At 40.3% G+C, this 25,948-nt stretch overlaps 1 protein-coding gene across 1 annotated transcript in view; it reads right to left on the bottom strand.

Moving 5' to 3' along the window:
- Positions 1-20,876, bottom strand: part of T265_00090 (hypothetical protein) — a gene marked incomplete at both ends in the record, with an annotated part of 54,461 nt that extends 33,585 nt beyond the window's left edge. Inside the window, one exon of the mRNA XM_009163747.1 lies at positions 19,767-20,876. Coding sequence (XP_009162011.1) covers positions 19,767-20,847 — 1,081 coding nt within the window. The remainder of the gene's footprint in view (positions 1-19,766) is intronic.
- Between the last annotated feature and the right edge of the window lie 5,072 nt (positions 20,877-25,948).

The raw sequence follows: 25,948 nt of genomic DNA, 5'->3' as shown, positions 1-25,948 counted from the left end.
CCAAAAGAAACCTTGTTACTACGAACCAGCTAAACCCTCAATTCCTAACGTATGGACTCCTGCGAAGAAAAATAGGCTTCTTTAGGTACATATCTGTGATACTCAAACATTGCTCTCAACACTTCTGCTAAATTTGCGACAATCTCTAACATACTGGATGACTGTCGGATATAAGACAGGACATGTTTATATCTTTCTATCATCGCTTTTTTAGAGTGGCTTGGTAACAGCAGAAATTTATTTTACCGGTTATGTAGAATATCTTACACGCCATTTTTAGGCGTTTTATGAAGAAACTGGTGCAACGAAGATAACATCATAATGATCGTTCGATACCTTACCCTGCACAACGGTGAGGTACGCCCCTTCGTACACTTAGTCACCACTTAGTCACCACAACTGCCGAACCACCGGTTGTTCAAAAACCATGGTGTTACACAAGTTTACAGCCCTGATATTTGTTTGTCAAAGTGCTCCATCACTGCAATAAACATTGTAATACCAGCCGGTTGTCATGCACATGTGAAAAAGTTGCACTGATTAACAACCTAGAGCGTATGGCTAGAAAATAAAAAAACTTATGCTGCCTAACACCAAGCACATAGCAGTGAGGGGTGCAGGTTTATTAAGTTCAAACCGCAGTGAAATTCTGAAACTAGAGTACACATTTGTGGAACGAGAAGAAATGCCTGAGTCAAACTTGATTTATCAATCCCTCATCATTCATTAGGCATGGGTGTGGTATATAAAATACAAACTTCAAACACGTAAGTCTGGGATTCTTTTCATCGGTAGATCAGTTGGTTCCACTCCTGTTATCTGATGCCCATCGTTTTGCCCTTACTAGAGGTGCATTGACTTTACATTTTCAGGGCTTTTCACAGTTACATTTGTCTAATAACGGTGATACCACTTGCAAGGAAAACTTCAAAGTTACTATTCAGCTGAACTAAGTCACAGTTAACTACCATTGACGATGTGTTACTGGATTTAAAATATCTCAGCTCTGTTAAATGCAACTCTCGGAGGTGACGAGTGCTTAACCTTCTTCTTAANCATTGACGATGTGTTACTGGATTTAAAAAATCTCAGCTCTGTTAAATGCAGCTCTCGGAGGTGACGAGCGCGTAACCTTCTTGTTAAAAAAGGAGTCCTAATTACAAGCCCGCCACAGTCGTAAATTTATTCAGATTATCAAATGGCAAACAACTGGAATAGATTAGCCTGAATACTCGTTGATTCGCAGAGAGGACGTGATGGCTCTCATTTCACTTGCTTGAAATGAGTAGTCTAACGATCGGTTGCAAACGGCTCAACTAAAAGCCTGGCAATTGTCGGATCGCCTGCGGAAATCAGTAACTTCTAGGATAAATCAACTGGACCACTAACAAGCAACTAAATGGTCATTTGTGGTGTGTCAAATTTCATGGCTGAAATTTTCAGTGAAGATTATAAAATTCGTTAGCTTCACACAATAAAACAAAGACAAGTTCTAAGTTGAAACAGGAAAGCATGCAAATTAACGGTACCCAAAGATGTTATTTCAAAACTTTCTGCGTAGCTAACTTTATTGTTCTGACAAACCCGGTTTACTGAAAGAGTTTGCCAGTTTTGTTCAAAGTCAAACACGGAAAATTATTGTTTTATCCACAAAGGCAGCCACATTGACGATCATCCGGTTGCGAGAGAAAAGCATCCCCTGAGGCTACATCTGATGGCTACCGAGGACGCTTTACCAAGACCTATTACCGCATTCTTCCTCAGCGGACCGCAGAAAGGTAGATGAAAAAAACCCTAACTTTTTCTGGTGCAGAGAGACAAACACCGACCGACATATCATGAATACCCATTGAATTCGTAAGATACGTAGACCGTTTGGCAGAAATTTATGTAAAACAGATCAATAACGATCGTCTTTCTTCAATTTGCCGTCAAAGGCAACATTATTTATTTTTCGTCTTCGTAAATCACTGATTTTGCTATAATTTATGAAACGCTTTCATAAATAGTAATGATTTATACGCATTAATACGCATGACTGAATACAACTGTCCTTTAAAAACTACAGAGGCGGCCTCAGAACATTCGTGGCAAAATCGCAAATTCCTTTGTTCTGCCGCTAGCTCTTTTTTTGGAAACCGGCCACAGAAATCATCCAAAAGCTCTTTATTTGTTGTGTCTATGAAATCAAATTGCACTAGATTTGCTTATCAATACTGAGCTGGATAAGTATAATGATCATCCAGTGTAGGTTCTCTCCTCACAGTGGTAGTATGAACAAAAAGGATTTAGTGACTATATTTCATCTGTCCCCTACAGTCGGCACAAATAGCCGATTTAAGCGAACCTCCGAAAATCAAAAACTGTCACCAACACTCCGGTTTAAAAAATCCTGTTCCTAAATGATGCTTTGAAATTCCTATCAGAAAATTTGTTATTGGTTTTTCGCGGTCTGTCACACATTGGTAGATTTATTTTCATTTTCAATAGTAAATGGACTTTAAAGAAACTGAAATTATTCGGTCGAATTTAACGTAGCTCTAGCTGTTTTCACTGTACTTGGCACAACAATTGCTTATTCTAACCTAGAAGCTAGCTACACAGTGCCTCCTTTTTTTAAATAACGGGTTAAGTCTGCGGAGTATGTCATGCACCGAAGGTATTTTCCTCATATGTTCATGGCAGTTCACTTTCAGGTGTTCTAAAATGTACATTGACATAAAAGTGCGGAAATAGTAGGAATGCCTGAAAGGGAGTGCCACACAACTTAGTCAGGTGACTAATCAAACGATCAGCAGTTTGCAATTTGCTACTAAAAACATTTCAGCAGTGGCGAACTACTTGTTTTATGTTACCATAAAACCTTGCCACAGTATCGCTCCACAACGACTGTAAGGTTTGTATACTGTCTACCTCGCTGGAAAAACCAATGAGGAATCAATCTATTATGAAAGGAGTCTCCGTGGAGAAAACTTGCCAAACTAAACACAACTGATTTTCTCAAAAATCAACCTCTCTAGAAACTATATAAATATATATGGGGTGATGCCAATTACATTTTTTCAAATATCTTCTCAAAGTGGTGTAGTTTAGAACGACCAAAAAATAGCATGCCTCACTTAAGTTGGATTGGTCTGATGCAACTGAAAGATAGATGTTAACCACCATCTGCCAGCTCTTGGTGGATATTGTCTCGGGTCTGATGTAACGCCCGCTGCTATAACTTGTTATTATAGTCAAAACAACCTCAAAATATACCCAAAGTTTTAACACTAAAAATCGGTTATAAGTAAACATTGTCAGACAATCTTGTTCATTTTCATGGTTCATCAAAAAATTCGACCGCATAAAGAATTCTAGTGGTGCATGTAATCAAATATGAAACTGAATGCAAGGTTGTCGAATGTTTGCTTACACTCCTCCTACAGACTTTTTCTCGACTGCGCCTGAGGAAATGCTTTTGAGGATCCGTTTGAAGCATCTATTTCAATAGTCACGTTAATGACTGGCACTGCGAGATTTATATCTTGCTTCTTGATTTGCTATTGACACTGATTTCCCAGTTCTTCAAGACATTTGCGCCCTGTCACCTTGCTATTAAACACTGACGCAAGACTCCTTCAGAGGTAAGACGCCATGAAAAGAAGCATCTCCCACACATAGGTGTCTTATTACTGCTCTTTGCTGTAACTGCCAGAAGCCTCCTGTATAAATGAAACCACTTTATTGGACTGTTTGTCCACAATCGCACAATAAAATCAATCTTGATTTGACTCTTCTTTATTTGTGTGAAATGAGTGACCCATCTAGAACTACTGCCACACCGTATTTTGGGCTTTTTCATCCTGACCGACAGCTTACCAATTTAGCGGAGTGGAACGTTACATTGTTGCCACCAATGTTGGAAGGCAGAACCATGTGGCACAAGAGAAATCATGATTCGCTCGGCTCCCATTAATTATCGCGTAGAAATAAATCACGGTTAAACACGCGTGTTTTTCGGATTGTAACCGGATATGGCTAGACATCGTATAAATCATTCGGATTTGATAATCTGGTAAGGGGAAATGACAACCAGTGTGCATGCTTTCCCTTTCAACTGGTTGCTGTACGTCTATGCCGAGTGGGTGTACCGCGATCTAGCCCCGTTTTGCTTGCGGGCAGATATCGGATACCAGACAATCATAATCTTTCGTTGCATTTATGCAAGACTGTTGATTTTCCATGGAATACAACGTTTGTGGCTCAGGTGATATTAAAGAAAAGCAGTGGTGTATAAACAACAACGCAGACAAATACACATTGACGAGGGTGTCACCCTAATTCGTAGCGAAAGTTTAAAAACAAAACTGCTCTGAGCAAAGATCATAAAAGTAATCATAAACGTAATCTAAAAATGTATCGAATTTGAAAATAGTTGGAACTAGTGGGGGAAAAAGTGTTGAGTTACCCAGCTTCCAAGAAGATTCACTTTGTATATAATTAAATCCTGTTACCTAGAAGTTGTCTTTTGATTTTCGGGAAAATATTGTGTTATACTGTAGTGCATGGCCAGCTTATAGTTGCAACGAACAATATTTGCACGCACAGGCTATTAAATGTTCAATAAGTAAATTTAAATAAACTTCCACACGCTCATTGTTTTACCCCGGGTCAAGCATCAGCTAATTTTTGCTACGAGTCAAGAATCCCGGTTTTCTTCCGTTCCAACATCTATTATTTTTGCAGTAATGAGCTGCGCTAGGGTTGTGCAAACTAGTACCTATTAATTGCCATATCTAGCCAGGAAACCTAAGAAAGCTGTGCTTTTTGTTATTAGATATGTTTCTCCTATTACGCTACGTTACTGACCTCCTAATTTCGCTATTCAGAGACCCGCTGTGAGCAAGGAAGAGTGTCGGCTAATTGAAGCCTAGAAACATATGGGATTTAACAGCGTTGTCGGTATTCGGACACTTAATTGGACTGGTCGAGTTTAGGAACTATGTGGATACGGCAGACCAGTGTGCGTATGACAAAAGGGCTTGGGGACTCAATGCAGCTTCATTCATTAGGCTGTCTCTAGGTTACGTTAGTTTAGATCTCCACGTGTGGTGCCTTCTAAAATCACATACTATTGGAGCAAGGCTACTAGTCTTTTCCTAGCGAAGACGATGGTTTAACTAAAAGATAAACGACCTGTCATGTGGAAAATCGCCTACAACAACATGTAAGAATTGAGGCAAAATGGCGGGATGGGCTTCATATTTTAAAGATACTCTGCGTGAACCACTCTAGAAAGTTTCAAGCAATCACAGAAATAGCGTGCGTTCTCGCAGCCAGTTTTTGTTACGTATTGAATTTTGAAGTAAGACATCCGAACTATTGGATCTACAATGCGCTCCATAAATAATCTTTCTATAAGCCTTTTTACAAAAAACCTTGTGAAATCCATTGGTGCCACTCTTTTTACTGGGAAAATACTTGCAGTTATTTACGGTACAGCTTGCGATAAGAAAGCTCTAGAAATGCAGCCAGATATCATTTTGCCTGAACGTGTGAAGTCTCCCTCTTGAAGACAAAAACCTGGCAGAGTCAGGTTTACACTATTGTTAATCATCTGATTCTAACGAACATACGAATTCGCGCGTGGCCTCTTGAAGTTGACAAGACTATTTAACAGGCCAAGCTACAGAACGGTGAGGATTTGCGAATGTTTAAAGCCAGATCACTAATGGATACTACCTGTTGATCAACAGGTTTATTACAAATAAAGTGCTCGTATGACGCAACACGTCAGTTCAATGACCAGCGATGATAATGCGAGCATGCCCGTCTTTGGAAAAAAATCGCGCGCACACTGACACAAACCGTGCAAACGTGCCCACAAATAAATCTTGGTATAGACGTATTGCACTGGCTATAATGTTGCTGAAAACTCTCCGACAAACCACGACTGGTTTTCCTTTCCCGGGACTCATCAGGTGGACACAGTCCCAAGGAGGGCGAAGCCGGTCGTGGGTTGTCGAACAGTTTCCAGTAACCTAATGAGTAGTGTGGTTCGTCTATACAATATATCACAATATTTCGAAAATCAGACCAACTAAAACTTGATGAGGCCCGGTGAAGCACATTCAGTTGATTAAAAAATCATAAACCAGAGAAAAAGCTGGATTCCAGGTAATTCTGCCATCAAAATCAAAGCGGTATGCATAGAACCTTGGTCCTTTGATGTAACTTTCCTCCACATTGTTTGAAAAGAGCAACTTGAATTAGCCAAATGTTCGATTAGGTCATTCCTGAACACCCACGGGTGGTTTGAACGCGCTCCATTGCATAGAGGTTATGCAAATATTCAGCACAGCAATTTCTTATGCAAGGGATTCCTTTGTTCAAACAGAAGAAAGAGTTATAAAAACATAAAGGTTGAGGAATGTCCATCTATGATGAAGGCAGTCAGCCCAGTGTACAAAAGTAGGCAAACCGTCAGTTGTACATGACTAACAATTCCTAAAAATTGTGACTGATACTGATGCCGAAGTTTTTTCGAAAACCAAATATGTAGGAGTTTTGGTGCATACAGACAAGCACTATGATACTGTCTCTTTTTCCTTTGTCTGAATGAGAACTGAAGGGTGGTATCCATTTTGTTTGACATTTAACCGGAGTGATGTCAACCAAACTAAAACAAAAGCGTAGTGCTAAGATAGGGCACAAAGACCATCTTCAGCCTTCAATTACGACACCTAGCAGCAGTTGTTTTCGCAAGCCTCTAGTTATGTACCCCGGTTCGGGACAAATCTTCACTGTCTCAGTTCGTAGTAGAGTTAACGGTTTATAGGATAGGATGAAACGTTGTCGTCCAAAAACGGATTGAATTGGATTAGTGTATGCAAGAAACAATTGGACGTAACAACCAAGGTTAAATTTAGAATTTGAGAATACAGTAAATCATTCTGTTAATGGATTACGAAATGATATCCCTCAATTAGGAAGAATTTCTGGTCTCCGCGGAAATTCAACTGACGTACGCATAAGAATTGAAAATGATGCGCTGGAAAAACAGGTTGAATATGGTTGAGTGGGCCTAAAATCCTCTCGCAGAACTTTTACGTCCTACATTGTGTTTTTTACTTAATACCTTTATTTTAATAGTCCCGACTTTGGCATTTTTGGGCGAGTAAGTTTGAGTTCCTAATGGAACAACACTGCTTAGAAAGTTGAGACCAGACTGCAAAAAATGATTCAACAGATGAATTCTTACTGCGCTTCAAAAATACCTAGGCGTCCGAAGTCAGTTTTTCCGAAGAGTTATGGCTTGTTGCGATGGGTGACCTCACATCTGAACTATTCTTTTCAAGTTTAATTTTGGTATGCGTGTGCTTTACCAAATGCTTTTCCAAATGCTTTACCAACTGAGGTTCGTCTCATCAGCTAGCTCCAACCTAACTGTCGTGCCAAAGCACCAGTCTGCTGCTCAGAAGCCGAACTTCACACGCCTTTTGGGTTATCACGAATATCTACCAAACGATCTAACTGGCTTGAAACTTGTGGCTGACAGCCGATATGTGTCTTTGAGAGGAGCTCCGTGTATTAAACGGTCACAAATAGTCAGAACTTTCGTCTTGTAAAGTGATTTCACAGAGAAACGCGTCATCTCTATAGTTCCCTTGTCACCTATGAGTAAATCGGTTTCGTCGGCGTTCAAGCGATTGAATTTGGAAAGTCCCAGGAAGAAACAATGAAATCAGATTATTCGGAGGACAACAGGGTGATATTAACAAACTTCAAAGTTCTGCGACCACAGTGCATCTGCGCGCCTATTATTACCATATTCTTTTGGTAGTGTTGAAGATGTATGTGCGATTGGTAGCACGCTTCTTTTCTCCCACGGGAGAAAATTTCAAAGCAAATAATCTTTTGTAGGACTCACGACTGATGTGCGCACTTCTGAAGCAATGACGCACAAGCGAATGCCTTCGGAGAAATAAAAATAATGATGGGGTAGTTCATATTTTCAGTGCATTATAAGCTTTAATTAGTTGACGTGTGTCAGTAAAACTTGTCAGTTTTCTGCAACGTTTTAAGTGCAAAATGACGGCTTCAGCGGTCCTAAACGCATAGGAAGATTTACCTTGGACAAAGGCACAGAATACAATGCAAAGAAGAAAGTCGCAATTAAACAGATGGTGGCAAGCATGGCGGCTGCTCAAATTTTTTTCAGTCACTTACACTTCATCTATCTCTGGTTAAACAAGAAAGTAAAAATGAATTTTGTTGACCTGCGAGAAAAAACTGACGGCGATGTTCTTCTAGATGCCTCAGTGTTGTCAGCCGAATTTCGTTCGCTAAAATTTTTGTGACGTTTGCTGACATTTCAATCTTTTGCCTTTTCCTCTACCTCCAAGGAGTGTTCCAGGGTCTCGACAGTGTATTATACAAATGCACGTACATGAGAACTTATGTACATTCCTGTGGACAGCTTTTTTTCCTGAGGGTTAGGGAGGTATAACTGCTTAAGCTTATAAGTACCTGACGCAAATGGTTGCTAACGTACCTGGTTTGGATTGCCGGTTCGTCCATATGTATTCAGCTCTATCAAAAGTTCATGTCATTTGCAGTGCCTTATTTTATTATAGTGCCAGTTTCTACTTTTATGTGCTGAATTTTGATATCCTTGTGCAAATAACCCACACTACTACCCGGAACATATTAGAATTTTAGAATTACAGTTGTGCTATCACTCTGAGACCAAACTTAATAATGACGGTCAATAGTATTTTCTGTGTTGTGTGGATCATCAGATTGGTATTCACGTACGATCAGTTGAATGGTACCCACATTTTCGACACTTATTGACCACAACTTGGACCTGTATTTGGTTTACGAAACACACCACTTCCATTATCCGGGATCTATAACTGGTACAGGGCTTTCGACTGGTTACATGAGCGGCCCGGCGCGAACTGTGTGGTATATTACTGACTCTATACTGACAGCTTGACAATTCCTCTCGTTCTCTTGCATACTTCTGTGTAGCTATCGATTTCAAGTTTGTTGCTTTTTTGACGTGTCACGGCCTTCATGTCCGCCGCTGACCTGGCCGCATTGCCTGTCTCGACAGACACTGGTATATTTGCATGAGTTTGCCAGTGTACCCAACAATTCAGCCGCATCCATTTTCCTTCTGTCATCACGCAGGGGTAGAGGCGGCACCACTCGGGACCATGAGACTAATCTCGGACGGGACAAGCGGCAACCAAAATAATGGTGCCATTCCGTACCTCGTTATCTTATTCCTAGGCTCTGACGCTATGCAGGATCGGTCGGCCAAAATTTTGCAAATTTGTCGGTAACCCGAAGAATTTAGGTGAATGGGTTCATCGTATGCATTGGGTGGCTTTTCTTACACAGCTCCAAATATTTTGGAACCTATCCGCTTCCCTTCCTATTGAGGATCATTTGACCTATGTGTGATTCCAATGTATGCATTCAGCGTAATGCTTCATGTAAGTGGGAGTCCATTGGTATAGTTTGAAGTGGCGATCCAGTCCGAAAACCTTCGTTAACCCACTGTACAAATAATACAACTAGTTTCCAATTATCCTTAGAGCTATCCAAAACCTTTTGAACCTTAGTATTCCAGTTGATAGGCATGATGTGATTTTCGCCTCATGAACAATTTTTCCAGCCCTTCCTCTAGTCTTCGACAGCCTTGGTAGTCTTTGGAATGCAAACCATCGAAGGCGGTGGCAGATCTAAATGTACGCAAAAGTTTGCAAATGTGACAAAATATATTCAACAACGTTTAGAATTGCTAAATGACCACAGTCAAATACTGGAAATCTCAGTTGGTTGATTAAATCATTTAGACAAATACCTACCCTCAGTGTAACAGTACACACAGTTGCTTGCCTCACATAGACCTGTGCCACAACTGAAATGGTAATAACAGTAACCTCGAGCTAGAGGTAGGTCAGTGATTGAAAAGCCAGCTTACGGAACGGAAGGTTCGCGGTTCGAATTCAGTCTCATTATCTCGACTACTCCTGTCTAGGCTTGGTAGTATCTAGGCCGGTAACAACTCAGCGCTCGTGCATATCTTTCGTTTGCATAGCAGCTAGGCACCAAAGTGATACTATGCCTTTAGTCGTTTACAATTTAATCATAAAACTTCGAATCAACTTAAGATTCTGGAAAAAACTGCTGGAATGTCCAACTTAAGTTATTTTTTGTTACGTCCTTGAATTTCCAGTAGTAGTTGCGACAGGTTTCACACACCTTTCAATTGGTCTTGGACACTGCTTTTTGGGCGGACCGTAAGTGACGTTTTAACAGTGTGGCAATGTTCGTCAATGCATAAAGTTTTCAAGAGTTTTATCACGTAATTTCTTCTGCAGCTTTGAAACGCGCTGTAGGTTTAATGTTTCCGTTAGCTAAGTCCAATTTCAACATAAATTAATGTACCTGCCGATGAATTTTAGGTCCTCTTTGATTCCAAGAATTTTTGAAATTACAAAAAAATCAAATACATGAGAAAATGTGGAAACCAGTGTTTGAATAAAAAGTCAGTGCACAAATTTAAAAATCATGTCATGGAAAGTTGTTTCGTTCTGTTTGCAACCATCACGGAAAATTAAAGATATCCTAAGTTTTGATTCGGATCAAGAATGCGGGATAGGTTTTGGTGTTTCTCGCAATCAAAAATTTCATATGAGCTGATTTCTACGAACTGTTTGCAATTACAGTGTCTGGACTGAAGTTAAAAGTGTATGGTCCAGCGAATTCCCACGTGGCTTAACGAGTACTGACGGTCTATGGGGTGGTTCGCAGTAACAAACATATCAAACCTGATTTCACGCGGCCGCAAATAAGCGTATGACTTTGGCTTCACTATTAAAATATCTTACTCCCCGTACTATCGCTAGTTCATGGCCTATCAATATTTTGTTAAGCTGGAGAAAACCCGTAGAAGGCAAAAATACACTATCACAATCAGATCAATTGTGCACAGAATTTTCTCCACAGACGGCTAAAGTTTATAACATTTAGCATTTTTGTCTCTAAATGGATCTGTAGACGATTTGGCAAGAAGGAGAGTGCACATGAAGGTGATTATGTACGATCGGCACTGTTTTTGTGAAGGTGCACGTGGGCGCTTGAGGATGCACGCATTTTGTTATTTCTAAGCCATACTGCACATCACTTCCGTCACACATGAAATTAACTTTAATACTAAAAATTCTTGCCCAACTGCTGACCAGGTGATGTTCATTTCTAACTCCTGTAGAATATTAAATGATAGAGAATAGGGCTAACTGCAACCTAACACTTGGTTTAGTTTCCCTTTGGATCAGACACACAAACAGCTGGCAGTTGACTAAAAATTTGTAGCTGCGAACTGCCATGAGCGAATCTGCAAAAAACTGCATTGGAATACCGGATCCAAAACTCAATCTAATATGAACTTTGAGTGGAGCTGAAATAATGAGACCTAGTTTGGCAAAAAAATTTCAATTTGTGGTATCCTCTACCTAACGTGCTAAACTATAAGGTGGTCAACCAACGATATTTTCGAAGTTGCTTTACCAAACTGTCCCGGTATTACATTCAAAAAACCTATGGTGCAGCAACACTGTTTAAATTTTACGTAGTCTACAGAAGAATTATAATGTTTCAGTTGTCGCTAGTGGGAAAAATATCCGGTACAGTTCTTCCCCAATGAATATTTTCAACGGGACTGGAAGCCCCAAATGGTTTTCATAAAAACGCCTTTTTTACAGGGACTCAGTTTCACAAGAGCCACTCAAAATCAGCTGCCTTAAATTCCGTACCAACACTTTTTGTAGCGAGACACTTGAGCAATGTTAAGTGTACACGCGTTTTCTAGAAGAAAATTAATTGTCGGCCAACAAGAAGACGCCATCCGGCAAAAACATTTTCGCTTGAATGTCTGCAATAAATCTATTGCAACATGCCTTCATCCAGTCCCATGAAAAAAGCTTACAATAACCAAGGAATTTAAGAGCTCTTGATGTATACAAAAAGAACTCCGATATGTCCCTGATGCTTAGCAATAATTTTGCACCCACGAGAGAAAAAAGTCGATTGTAGCATTCTAAAAATTGCAAGCTTCGATACATAGAACTGATGCAAGAGTAATGCGTCTGGAAAGCAAACAAGTCGTCAAATGTAATTTATTCCGTTCCAACTAAAATAAGCCCAGAAAAATGCATGCTTTTTGCTCATCTTTGTCTCAGTTTTTTGGCTTTATGCAGCCAAATCCCCCCCCATCGTTCGCCAAAAACGGATGCACAAATTTGGTCAATATCCATCCATTCATTTTGGCCGGACCTACTTTCCTCAGGCTAGTTTACGTTTCATCTTAAACCGATAGCAAACAGTTATTGAGCTGCACAGCCGTCGGATTACGAAGCTGACTGTCACTATCATGGCCAACGTGTCTGGATGCAAATGTGAATCCCAATTGCCTTTGTTTTTTTCGTTTTGTCTTTACAATAATGGTGTACCCATAGTTAATTGTAGCACATAAAACTATTTGATAGACGTCAGTGTGAGTTTAAGTGTTGTATCTCATCGGAGAACATGATTTTAATTTTTTAAGAATGTCGCCTAATTCCTAAACCGTTTTAAAATGTGTAGTCTCTGAAAGGTCCAAAAAGGCGAGTTGCGAAGAAACTGCTGTCTCAACTGGATACTTAGCAAGAGGACCATACCTGGTAAATAGGTTCAGTTGATACTATGACATTTTTCCAGGCAAAATATTTTGAAAGTTAACATCCTGTACGAAGAGATGTTTTGTAACTCAAGAGGGTGCCAAAATTTACGTAGGAAGCGTTTATATTTGTACAGTGACAGTCTTACATCCCCCCCAAAAGGGAGAAATTGNCCACTCTACTTCCGAGGATTACGTTCAGCAGGAAGCCTCTGACTACGCCACAATTATTTCTCTATTACCTTGCGATTGAAACAGGATAATTTTAATCTGAGGTTGTTTGTCCCAAAATTAAGCAATGTGCGTAATCCAAATAGGGACTAACTAGCTGGTGTTAAAGATGAGGTTTTTAAACATTTTTCTCATGTTATTGTTGCACATTTTGGATCTGTATAAACGTTTATGGATTATTGTACCGTCAGTTCATTGTGTGCAGATAGCTCAGGTATTCAGAAGTTTTATTATCCTTCGCCCTAANTTTAAATATATATATATATATTTTTGTTTATGCCTTGCATTAGATTATTATTTCGCTTTTATCACAATTTCTGTGTTTTGGTTAAGGTTCATTTTTTACTTTTAAATATTTTGAAGATCTTTTTCCCATATAAGTTTTTTTCTGCTAATATTCAGTTTTCTATACTAACGCCCAACAGTTTAACTAAGCAGTTTGGCCGAATTAATGCCAATAAAGTTTATTCTTAATTCTGAGGGCTGATTTGCCTCAAATAATCAAATTTCCACTGCTAGACGCGACAACTGTTTCTCTCCGTTTCAATTTTTCAGTAATTTTAAGAACCCATCTAAATCAAAAGTGCACAAATTAATCTCCAGCAAACCAGTTGTGTCGCGTTTCCCAATATAAACGCTACAAGTCTAGATATACCCTTTTTTGATTTCATGAGTCTCAGGACGATTTTTTACAACCTAGCAAAGCAGTGTTGTTCCCTGATTGTCTACGTGGATAGTTGAGAGCAACTGAGTTTTCCTCCTAAGCATGAAAGAAAAGTTATTTAAACTTTCCAAAGTATAAAAATTTCATGTATTCTTAGGTATTCCCTTTAAATGATATATCACTTGAAATTCTATCGTTTTAAAAAGACGTAACAGTTTAAAGCTTTGCGGACAAGAGTGGCTCGCACAAGAAATATACGCGCATGGTTAGTCGGATTTCCGATTAAGCCCAAGATCTTAAATTTATAATCAATTAATTATCTGATGCGCAAGAGGTCTTTAATTGTAATTTAAAGCTGATTAATTTCTATTAGCAAACAACGTCTGAACGGTCCTTTTGCAAAACGAACTAATTTTTCAGTAACGTCCTAGTAAAAATGTGCATGTTTCAACTAATAATGTGCATCTGTTCAGCCAAGTTATTTTGCAGTTTTGCGCGCGCAATTAGCTTTCTAGTTTTGATAGGATTTGATAGAACTCCCTTTGGTGAGTGATTCTAAAATCTCATTTTTCAGACTGTCAAAATCGCCTCACTGTACTGTTCCGTGAATAATTAACATCCTTAAAGCGCAAAATGTATTTTAGTTGACGTTTGCTTTGGAGCATCAATACTGCAGACAATCTTGCTCTGTTGTTGTTTTAGGCAATTAGATATGCTTCTTTCCATATTATATCGAAGCCTATTAGTCGTGTTCTAGAACTATTCTCATGTTCTTCAGAGTGGTCAACTTTAGTATGCACTGGATATATATGCACGTAGACGTTATTGCTCTCCCTGGTTCAGATCCTTCTCAAAATACAAGCGATTTTAAATAACCCGAATAACTCGGCCGCATGTTTTGGCATGCACCTCACACCTGAAAAGTGTAAAATGCTGCTACGAGATTAGGTTGGAGCAAACCCATGCAAGCGAGCTAATCAGAGTGGTAGATAAATTTTTTACCTGTGGAATTGTATAAGTTCTGCTGGACTGGATTTTGAAGAGATTACATTTCAAGTCGAAAGGTCAAGGCAGGTTTGCCAGCTTCCAACACCTATAGCGCCGAAATAACGTCAGTTTGCTTGTCGTTGGCAGATTGTACATTATGATGCACGCTGCTTTTTGAATTAGAGACATGGTCAACATGCGTAGAGGATGCATCAACGCTGTCAGTGCTTGACCACCAGTGTATCCGAAGCACCATTCGCGTGATATGGTAACATCGGGTTAGCAATGGTGAGGCACGTTAGATGATCATAGGTTACGCTGGTTAAGGTATGTGTTCCGCGTACCAGGAGACCGTTTGTTTCACAGAGCCCCTTTCCTCCAGCCTTGTTCTGAGTGGAAGCGACCAAGTGATGGACAGTTTATGACCTGGCAACGGAGTACGAAAAGACCGGTCGGCAGCTGTCGCCCCTGGCACTCAGATTACCGATAGTTAATGACACTGGCAGAAATCACCTATTCGCGAAGTCAGTAGCGCTCTTGCAGCAAAGCTATTGCTTTGGTGGCTGCCCAGTTTCCAAACTAACTGATCCTGGCATCGCGTCAAATGCTTGGCCGTATATCCCGCAGTCTTCCATTTCCCGTTGATCGAAGCTGTCGCAGCTGGAACTAATGTGCCTATGGTACACGGTTGTTACTGATAAGTTGTGCGGTTGAATGACATGGAGTGGAAATGTGAGCTCCTAAAAGCAAATATATATTGCATTTTGAATTTGTTAGGAAAACGTCATAACGCTAAGGACTTGTTTTTGGAGAATACCCTACCACTAGCTGGTGAAGCCCACACGTTGTTTCCTGGATTGCTTATTTATATTTTTAAACCGTAGATCATACTTTGACAACGCCGCATTTTATTAACCTCCCAGGCAATAAAATATCAACGTAAACAAACTCCCTTGAGGTGCGTCACTCCATCACACTGAGTGCTGCATCATATCCCGAAAAATAATTTTGTGGAATGTTATTTTTGACCGAAGGCAAATATATTCAGCTACTCTGTCCTGTTAATAAAGTTTTTAGGCTTCCTTTTTATTAGATCAACTGGTTTCTGCTTTACATGACAAAGGGCCTGTCAAGCATAACGTCTTTACGGCAAAAAAAATCAGCACTGTCCTGTTGTTTCCAGTAGTTTTTTTATTGACCCTTACATCTAAATCTGATAGTTCAACGCAGACCCTAAAACAGCTTGGTAACTTAAGGGATGTGCTTACCGTTACGGTAGTACATTTGAAAGCAGATAACACCAAATCATATTTGATGGGAGCATTGTTCAATACCATCCAAAAAGCTCCTACATATGCATGGCTTGCAAAACAGTAACTGCTTTATATTGCGAAGACCTTGCTGCCGATTTAACATTTGCGGAAGAAAAGTGAATTCATCAAATCAGTAAACATAACGCCTCTAAGACTGAAGATATCAAACAGGACGTTTTGTAATCCCACAACTAATTTTCCATTGTTTATGTGAAATATGTTGCTTCCAGTTAAGTATTTGAGAGGTTAGAAACCTTCCATTCCAAAAGTTTGAGCAAATAGCTGAAGAACTTCATATATGATGGAGACCAGAGGCAAACACAGCTTTCAATAATGTCCGATCTTTCGCGGGAAAATACGAGGTCTTCAAAACACAACTGGCATATTAGGTTGCAAAAAATACTGTTAGGTGGAATAAAAGTAAAAAACCCTAACCTGTTTACTGAATGCCATGAAATAAAATGCTTCTTCTAAGTTGATCCCCAAACGTCTTACATATGTATGATATATCAGAAGGAGAAAAGCAAAAGCAACATAGACTTATTTCTAGGGGTAATGATTGTTACCTCAGGAACTACGGATTTGCTGAGATAGATCTTCTGCAGAGACTTGAAGATCTGGGTTGAGTGCAAATAGGCAAACAGAGTCATTGCGTGTGAAGCGCTGTAGACGGTATTTTGTCCAAACATCCATGCGTGACTTTGGCTAAAGCACTGAGTTTACGGAGTTAAAATTTTCACAAACGTGGTGAAACTTCCTCGTAAGGGAATTTACTAAGCGTAATTCTATCCTTCTTCTCACTACCTGAAATCAACCTCTCCGGACTTAGGGAGGCCCATTCAAATGTTCAGTGAAAATATTAATAATCTAGAGCTAGAGGAAACCATGCTTTGGCGGCTAGTTTAGTTTTGTGACCTAGTCATATTAATCGCCTCATTATGATGTACATCCCCCATAGTTATGCTTAGTGATTGCAGGACAACTTTTCCATGTACAGATGAAGCATGTTCTTCTTATGTAATTGCCCATCCTACCATTAATTCCCCTATGTTTACCAGCTGCCGTATTTTCGACGAGATAAACACCCGAGTCTCCGCCACATACAAACAGATCATGGTATTTTCCCAAGACGCTTGTGACACCTTAACCGCTGATTAGGCAAAATGTCTATTGTACGCAATGTACATTCCTGAATGACTCTGATGATAGTATCCAAAAGGCAACCACGAAATATCCAGAACAGATAAATTTACTTAAGCATGCTTAACTCGAATAAGAATGCAATAGAAAGCGTCGGTAAGATTTCACTTGGATCACGCGATTCTCCGTGTACAATGATGGGGAGAAATTTTCCCTTATCTTCAACAAAACTAAACTTAGCACCCCATCATCGCCTAAAAACCACACCCAACCAATTTTAAACTGTCGCGCTTTCATTGAAACTCTCGGTCCGTTACGGTCGAAGTGATTTATGTTGCCGGACTTCTAACGCTTTCATTTAAACTCAGTTGCGTACGCATGACTCTTTAATCCGCCTGGTGTGTTGGTTGTACGTGTGATCGACCTTTGCATCGATTGATACATTGTTCTCGGTTGAGTGGTTTTCAGAAAATCACCCCAGCATCAACACCGTTACTTTATAAGCTGTCACTTTCAATTCCCATACCGTGAAAGGTGAGATGAGACACTTCCCCCACCTATAAGTGGGATCTTTGAAAAAATTCAGTAAGAGCATGCTTTTTTCGCCCCATGACCACATTCTTTTAGGAATAACCCAATAGTTATGAATATCCCGTTGCCTAAAACATGGAACTTATTGTTAAGCTCCACGGTCTATCATCAAATATTTTGACGTGCAGAAGATTATACGCATCGGTGGTCGCTTTGTGCACCAGGTGCAGTCCACAACATTTGAAATGGCAAAAATCTGGTACAACATGCCCCCAGCTGTTCTGTGTGTAAACCAAAAGACTTAGAAAAACATATAGACAGGTTTTAGGCAGTAAACTCACATGAGACCTGGAAACAAAAGTGAATTCTTTCAAGCTTTGATGAAGTTATTAAAACATCCCAATCTGGCTGACTTGCTGCTTCGCTCTATAGTTTGCCAGGTACGAAATACATCTCTTGTCACATCACACAGAACGCGTGATGAAATTACCCATTTGCCTGCGAATAACCAGGCTTTTAGAGGCTCTTGCCTTCTAGTGGCAGAGATTGTTGTTTGCTTGATAGCTCTCAAAAAATCGCTCCTTCCCAAACGTCCAACGGATATTTAGATATTTAGATAGATAATACGCTTAGAGATATCATAGTCATTTCTGTCTTGCCAATGATCCACTTACTTAGCTGCTCATTTTCGAAAATCGGACTCCGTATGTATGACATTATAATATATTTCGTTGAGGTTGGCATTGTTAGGAATAAACAGAAATTACACGGCATACTACTCCCAAGAAATCATTTCAAGGAAATCACGAACTAAACAACTAGGTATTTCCGGTTTACACTTGGTATACATATCCTACCTTGTAGAGAACGCGGTCCCATTGCACGGATGTTTGGGTCATGTACATGGGATCGGCCTTGACCTTTACACATTTTGTTACCTTAAAGGTCTTTCACTAAGGTTACATTCTTGCATAGGGGAGGTATTCTGCGCTACACGACATAGAGTAATGCTGAGTGCCATTCAGGCTTACGTACGGGCATGCAATCCACCCAAAGAATAAAATATCAAGGGGCAGTGGCAGCTTTTTGTGAAGTATGAAACAGACAACAACTGTACCAGATATCTGGTCAAATGTGGAAATGTCAGCTTCCCCAATGATTATAGGGATCCTGTTCAAAATTGATAAGTGCCATTTACTCTCGCTTCTGATGACAGCCTGGAGTTATTCAAAAATAAAATCCGTTAGTGACCTTGTCAAAAAAGCAGAGGGCGAGTGCCCGCAGCTTGAAAACACTAAAGTCTAGTCAAATATGCTAATAAAAAGCGAGGCCATGTGACCGAAGCGTGTGAGCTGCACACATCAGCACCAAAATTTTGGTCGTTTTATGGAGTATAATGTTTGAGCTACCCACTCGCATAGGCGTGACATAAAGAGGAAATATTAAGTGCTCCTGAAATAAACGAGCGTCATTTCACTCGGGTAGAGCATAAATGAAACTGATACACAACATCTACTTATTTCAGTTAAAAGGTATTTTTTTCGATACCGACAAGCGACTGTTTAACTGAGCTCAGCCGGATAATACTGAGGTCGTAGGATTTCAAAAAAGCTCCCTTATTCCAGTAACGACTACCAAAAGCCTCCAGAGAAATTTACAAGCTTAGAGTTAAAATCCAGCTTCAGAGAATGTAGGCCTCTGAAGTTTGTGCAGTTTTCTCTGGTTTTCACGGTGGTTTCTGGTGGTTGGCTCAACGGAGCATGGAAACAGCCGTTTTGCCGCACATTTGGTCACAAACCACCAAAAAACAACATAGTTCTTCGAACCCAAGCAGGATACTTTGTCCCCATTTGTTATTTGCTAAATCAGGTCAACGACAGTTGCGGGCGTAAGCTATGACTCATTGCAAAACAGCCAAAATAAGCCCAGTTGATTTATTCCAGTTCTAAGGTCAGCATGCAAAGTCAGTGTGCACTGCTTCTGTCCAACAACACTCATCTCTACCTGCTGTTTTCCAGTCACTTGATCTGAGAAAAGATGAAGTCCAAACAATGCGAGGGGAGTCAACGGGCGTTTAGCGGTTAGAGTGAAACGTTAGACGAAGGATTTTACGAATATGCTTAATTTAGTTTACTGATTCTCCGAGCTACATCTATAGGAGATTCATGTATTAGAAACACCTCACCTAGTATTTCACTAAAATGCGGTGAGACGGTAATTCCATCCCGATTCACTCCTGCAGTTGGCCAGTCTCTCCAGTGTTGTTGTTGTTGCCAGTCCGATTGTATTATCATCCGATAAATCGCAGTATTACATGCGCAACATCGTCTGACGGGCTTTTGAATCTCTTGAACTGCACAAGATCCACCGTCCTCAGATCCATAAAATCCACTGTCACTGAACCGGTCTCGGGCTTCTGCAGAATCCGATTTGCTAGTCAGCGTGACAGATCGCGCTTTCACACCATCACCCCGTCCGTTCCTTCCCGACGCACCACTTAAATCTTCCACGAAATTTGGCCAATGATCAATTTGACGAATATCTTTGGCGGGGCACATCACTTTGCGTAAAGATCCAGTATTGCGAAAAAACACCCGATGCCAGTGCCAGGGGATAACAATCGCTCTTAGTTCGACACAGTGACTTGCACCCCATTGGGTATGACCACCAGAGCTTGTCTTACCTGATTCATCCTTTGGTGCTGTCCATATAAATGTAACTTGTCTTGGAAAATTGTACTTGAATTCAATCCCACCGATCCCAGGACTAGTGCAAATTGTTGGCGAAAATAACCCCTTTCCCTGATCATATTCTTGACTTTCAGGAGTTCCCAGCGGAACCGCTGTCACATAAACAGCTTCCATATAAAAGGTATTGGTGACCGTTGGTGATGCCTTCGGCGCAACAGTAATTTCATATTCTCTTCCAGGCAAATATTCCATGGTGGAATTATCTTCACCATCAATGGTGGACTTTGGTTTGGAAGGTTTGCTGTTCAGAGATAATGGCCAGAATGCTCCACGGTTTCCACTACCACGAAGCCTTGTTGATTCTAATGGGATAAGTCGCACACGAATTTCGTAGCCACCGTCTCCTGGACGACGGATTATGTTAGAGTCACTGGATATTCGGCGACAGCTTTCGGTTGCGGCAGCTGGATCCAGCCAGCTGAAATTCACAAATGCAAAAATGAGCGTAATCTTTGCCAGCCATCTAATAGTAGATAGCTGACATCCCTGCTTTCGGTTTATTTGCATGTTGACCATGTATCAGGGCATGTATTAAACGTTTGAGGCAGAACACATTGCATAAAAATTTATAAACTACTTTTCCACTGATTAAATATGAACCTCAGGCAAATAGAAATAGGTCCACTCGTTCGAACAACGATAGATTGGACACCTGTTGTGGACACACTCATGCATTTTGTCAGGGGACCAATCAGGTCTATCCGCTGCTTTACGCAGTTTTGATTGGATCATACCAGAAGTGCAAGGTGAACGCAACTGAAGTGGTCCAGCAATTTCAAGTTCATTCAATTTGCCACCATGGTGCGTACCTACCTAACTTTGAAAGAGACAAACCGTAGTAATTGGGTGCTGCTCTTTTTTGTGGGATTAGGGTAATTCACCCTTAAATTCGGTTAAAGTGTCATATAGGCAATGAGTTGGTTCCATTTGAATTGCCGACTAGAGAGAGCCAACATGTGAACGTACTATGCACATATGCGCGTAAAATTTGCTGTCTTGTCTCAAATTAGGAGTTTCGAGAAATACAACTGTGCTTCTTTAAAGCAAATATCAACAGTTCGTACAGAATATTCAGGTGAGGAGTCTACTCAAATTTGGGGAGTTTCAAACAAAGCCTACCGTTATTTGGCCGAGATGGTGGGATGGTGGGATCTCTTATTCACAAAATAAATCTGTTAAGGTTTCTTATTGAAGTTTAACGTTGAAATTCAAGTAGCCAATCACATCAGAAGATAACAGATAGCCTTCGAATGCTATATAAACGCACGCATGCAAGGAAGGAGTATCCACCCAACTGCGCACTGATGATGTCTTCTCTTATAATGACGAAGCGTTTGCAAGCCAGTTGCCAAGCTCGGCGAACAGATCAGCAGCCACCTGATCAACAACCAAAAAACTGTCCTAAATTTTCAGGAAGCCAAGCTTTTGTGATAACGTAGGCATCCATTTCATTTCCAGAATCAATTCAATTTCTCGTTGCCTCAACATTCTTCATGTTCAGTAAGTAATGATAGACACTATCTCTCTAGTTGACAATACCCTTTGAAATGGTAACAGTATCTTCAGTTACAGGTTCAAATTCAGGGTGCAGAACCGTTATTTACCCTATAACTCTTGTGTACGTTTTAACCATTCTTGCCACTAGCTCACACAGAAAATACACCTGACAGCCACCTGAGAAACAGATACCAGTGATTATCTCTGCATTCTGCCCAAAAGCACAAAGTCTTACAGCGCACAACTCTCTTATACCCCCAATTACGAAAAGCTTGAGGGAGACTTCGGAGCCTGGGATTGAACTGTAGTCGAGTAGTGAATTTTGCGCTAACTCTCTAAACTCGAAAAGGACCTTTTGTATTTTTCGTGCCACAAGTGATAAAATATTTCGAGTTATAGAGATCAACGGATCACTCCATCATAATTTTGGAAGAAAAAATTCAATTGCTGGCACAGAGAGTTCTGCATCGATTGGGCACCCAAGTGCTGATTAGGTGTCCTACTGGTTTCACCAGACAATTATTGGTGCCATGAATTTCTGCATGCCTCTGGTTATGATAGGAAAGTGTTCCCAAAGAGAAACTTACTCTATACAATTTTACACTTTACCACGAAAAGGGTCTTCTCAGCGTCTATGTAAATGACTGTCGCTCATCTACTGAAAAATCTGCTGCGGTTGCTTTCAGATCGTCTTTTTTCGATCACATGTGAATGCATTGGCCTCAAAACCTTTTTTCTAGATTGAGGATGAATCAAAAGACGAGCATTTTGAGGGTGAGCTTCTAAATTGTCGTTTTAAGCAAGCAAAAAAGGTAACTTTTTTAATTACCGTAGTTATTCCTAACCCTGATGACTTAGATCTAATTAACCCCACCCCACAATGTGTTAGCTTTTACCACCCTCCCACCCTAGGTGGAGGCAGAGTGGTTTTGGACAAAAAGAAGGAGAAATTAGAGTAAATATGCAAAACTAGATGAGCGTTCTCCTGTGTCACACATTCTTAAGTGCACAAACAAGTCCTGGATACCTTCTCGCAAATCTTTGTACTTTTGGATCTGAGAAATCGTTCAAACCTATTGTACGGCGTTTAAAAAACACTACCTGCTAGTCGATGCATGTTCGTGTCCGCAATATGTTTATTCATCGGAGCTTTGTCAGTTACACGATGATTTTATTCTTTACCATATGGGAACTAAGTTTTTGATATCTTTGGCACTAGCCAAGACACGATAACAGATCTGGGTGACATTTAGCTCCATTTGGTGAGACTGATCACGTTGTGACAAGCCACATTATCTGCCCGCCCAATTACACCTTATTAGATCGACTATGTATTATTTCTATCCAACAAATAAAGCAGATTTCCACTCACTGAGTTTCCGAAAACTGCTCTGAAAGTACGTCTCATCTTGGCATGCTTTGACTGGTTTTACAGTGGTTTAGAAGTGGGAGAGTAGGAGATCAAAATTCCTGTGTTTTTCGGTTTGCTGATTGCACTCTAGATGGCTTGGCGCACACGGGTACCTTATTCCGATAGCAACTCGAAGTATGAACAGCAAAGCAAAAATCAGCGGCATCAGTTCTCTTTGTGTACTTCTTGGGCAACGAATTTGGGAGGTTCACATTAGATTCTGTGTGAGGCATTTGTGAAAGGTCCTTTTTTTTGGGGGGGGGGGGAATTCATCCACCAAACGAAGCATTCAGACAGTGCATGAAGCAATTTAGTATTGAGTTACTTTCTGTCACCCGACAAGTGACTTATATTCCGTGCACTTTCGCCATAGATCACGATGGTCAGGTCGGCCCGTATTTTTGCATGTTTTACTGGCCTGTACATCGATGACCCAATGAAAAGCAGCACTCCCTCACCAAAGAGAAAATGATGGCACCAAGTGTGACGTAAGCGGAGTTCCAAGGAATGATTTGATGGTGATTTAAATTTAACGCGTCACAAACTGAAAATAAGGTAGCAAAGTGCCACGCACAGTCTTTTTGAGGGCAAATATATATGATGGTTTTAGGCACAGGTGGGTATTATTCTTACTGCTGGCAAATTTACGATTGATTTCTAGTCTGGTATATCACGTTTGTCTACCAGTTTTCTACTTAACAACAAGCGATTCGATTTGACTGGTCATAGCTCTAAATTCCTGCCCAATCTTTTTTATATTTAAAGTGTTAAGCATTCAATCAATGCCACTTTCTTTCCGCTAACTCTTCTACGTTCTTTGGCACGTTGCTGGAGTAGTGCACCTCATGTTCTTGTATTCGTTGGAAGTTATGCTAGTTTCACATTAGTTATGGTACTCCAAAAAGGAAATGGAACAACCTCAAGGAGAAAACAAAATAGTCTAAATTATTTACATTTGTAGCCATGAACTCATTCCTCCAAACCATGGTCTTTTGAACAGAATGCACTCGAAACGAAAACATGAAAAAACTATTCAAATGTAGCAGAAATTGAAGAAGTTTCAAGAGATCCAATAGCCACTGCAGCCGCAAGATAGCCAGCTTGAGTATGAAAACTTAGTTTGAGATCAGCTATCCGAGCAAGTACCCTCCTCTGAACAGAGTGTAGAACAACTGATATCGAAGGCAGTCAATTCATGTTATTGATTTCTTGGCTAGGAACCTAGGCCTAAACGACTTTTAACAGAGGAACATTACGAAAGCCTGAAACGCTTACAGCATAACGGTCACGTTTTGCTATCCAGGCCGGATAAAGATGCAGAAATTTTCTTGATAGATAAATATGATTACACTGATAAGATAAATGCCATTTCCTCATCGAAATTCAGATTTAGGAAAATGGGATCCGGGGTAGACAAGATGCAGGCAATTAAAAAGGCAGTGTCCAAAATATTACGTCCGAAACAATCCCAAAACAGCGATACCAATGCTTTTGAGCGTAGTTGCCCTACCTGTGGAAAGATTAATCTGTTTTGTCAATACTGCAACCCAACCTACCATTCAGGCCCATCCTCGACATGTCTATATATTTGATTCCCCTACCATATCTTGGCTAAACTGCTCCTTAGTCTGTCACAAACAATTGGGAGAAAAGTGTGACGTAGTCTGTGACAGTTTTTTAGTTCCTAGATTAGATTAGTGATATTATGGTTGATGAACGCCCTATATTCCCCCTGGACATCGAGTCAATTTAAACTAACGTACCACTCATTGAGATAACGTAATATGCTTGTGAAGTGATTCAGTACAACGGTAAAGATAAAGACATGCTCCTCTCAGATATTACGAAATTGCTGGTCCCTTGTACCTACGATTTTCAACCTACTTTTGGGTAATCAAATGCGTCAGCAGAAGGAGAGGTCTTACTCAGGCCCACTTTATGTTTTCTTTGGAAGACATTGACACTGGCGTCATATTTTCCATGCCCAATTGACCGGTTTCCTCTCATTCAACCCTACATACCCTTATTTTTATTTTCTTTCCACTAGAATATATCTTTTTACGTGATTCCTGGTATTATTTAAACTTACGATGAATTAGCGAAAAGAAAAGAGCACAGAATACAAGCCTTATTTGCTATCATTGTTCTCAGAACCACTGATAGCGGTCTGGGATGCTACCTAGCCCCTCTAACGCGGTGCAAATGCGTAACTTTGAAATTTCTTTGCTGAAAACGGTGTCGTGATGAAAACATCAGTCGTTTGTTGGCTATAACTTGATGGAGACAAACACCACGCCGCTTTTATCTTGGCTTATTCGGTTTTCAAGGCCCGTGGACAGTTGCCATTAGACTTCCCTTCATCAATGGACTTCATTCTCTATTTCAGATTGAACACAAATATTACCGGTGAATTTGCTTAATACACTTCCGACTGTCGTACAAAACTGAGCAATAAAAACCTTAAGCTAGAGCCATTTGCGTCCTGTATCTGAAAAGCTCGATAGTCACGTGGTCAGTCAATACAAACGACTTAGTCTCAGAATGACCCTGCGTTTTTACGCAGCAATATACCAATTTCTATCGCTGTAATAAAGAAATCCAGCGCTGCCTAGTTACATGCACCCATTCATTGAATTTTGGATGCTACATGCCATAAAATAAATTAACATCATCTTCACATGCTTTAGTGCGGAATTTTTTATTGCGCCT

The sequence above is a fragment of the Opisthorchis viverrini genome (assembly GCF_000715545.1).
Source record: "Opisthorchis viverrini unplaced genomic scaffold opera_v5_1, whole genome shotgun sequence".
Taxonomy (NCBI): Eukaryota; Metazoa; Platyhelminthes; class Trematoda; order Opisthorchiida; family Opisthorchiidae; genus Opisthorchis; species Opisthorchis viverrini.
Note: the sequence above shows the minus strand (reverse complement) of the source record. Positions and strands in the feature narration are given on the sequence as shown.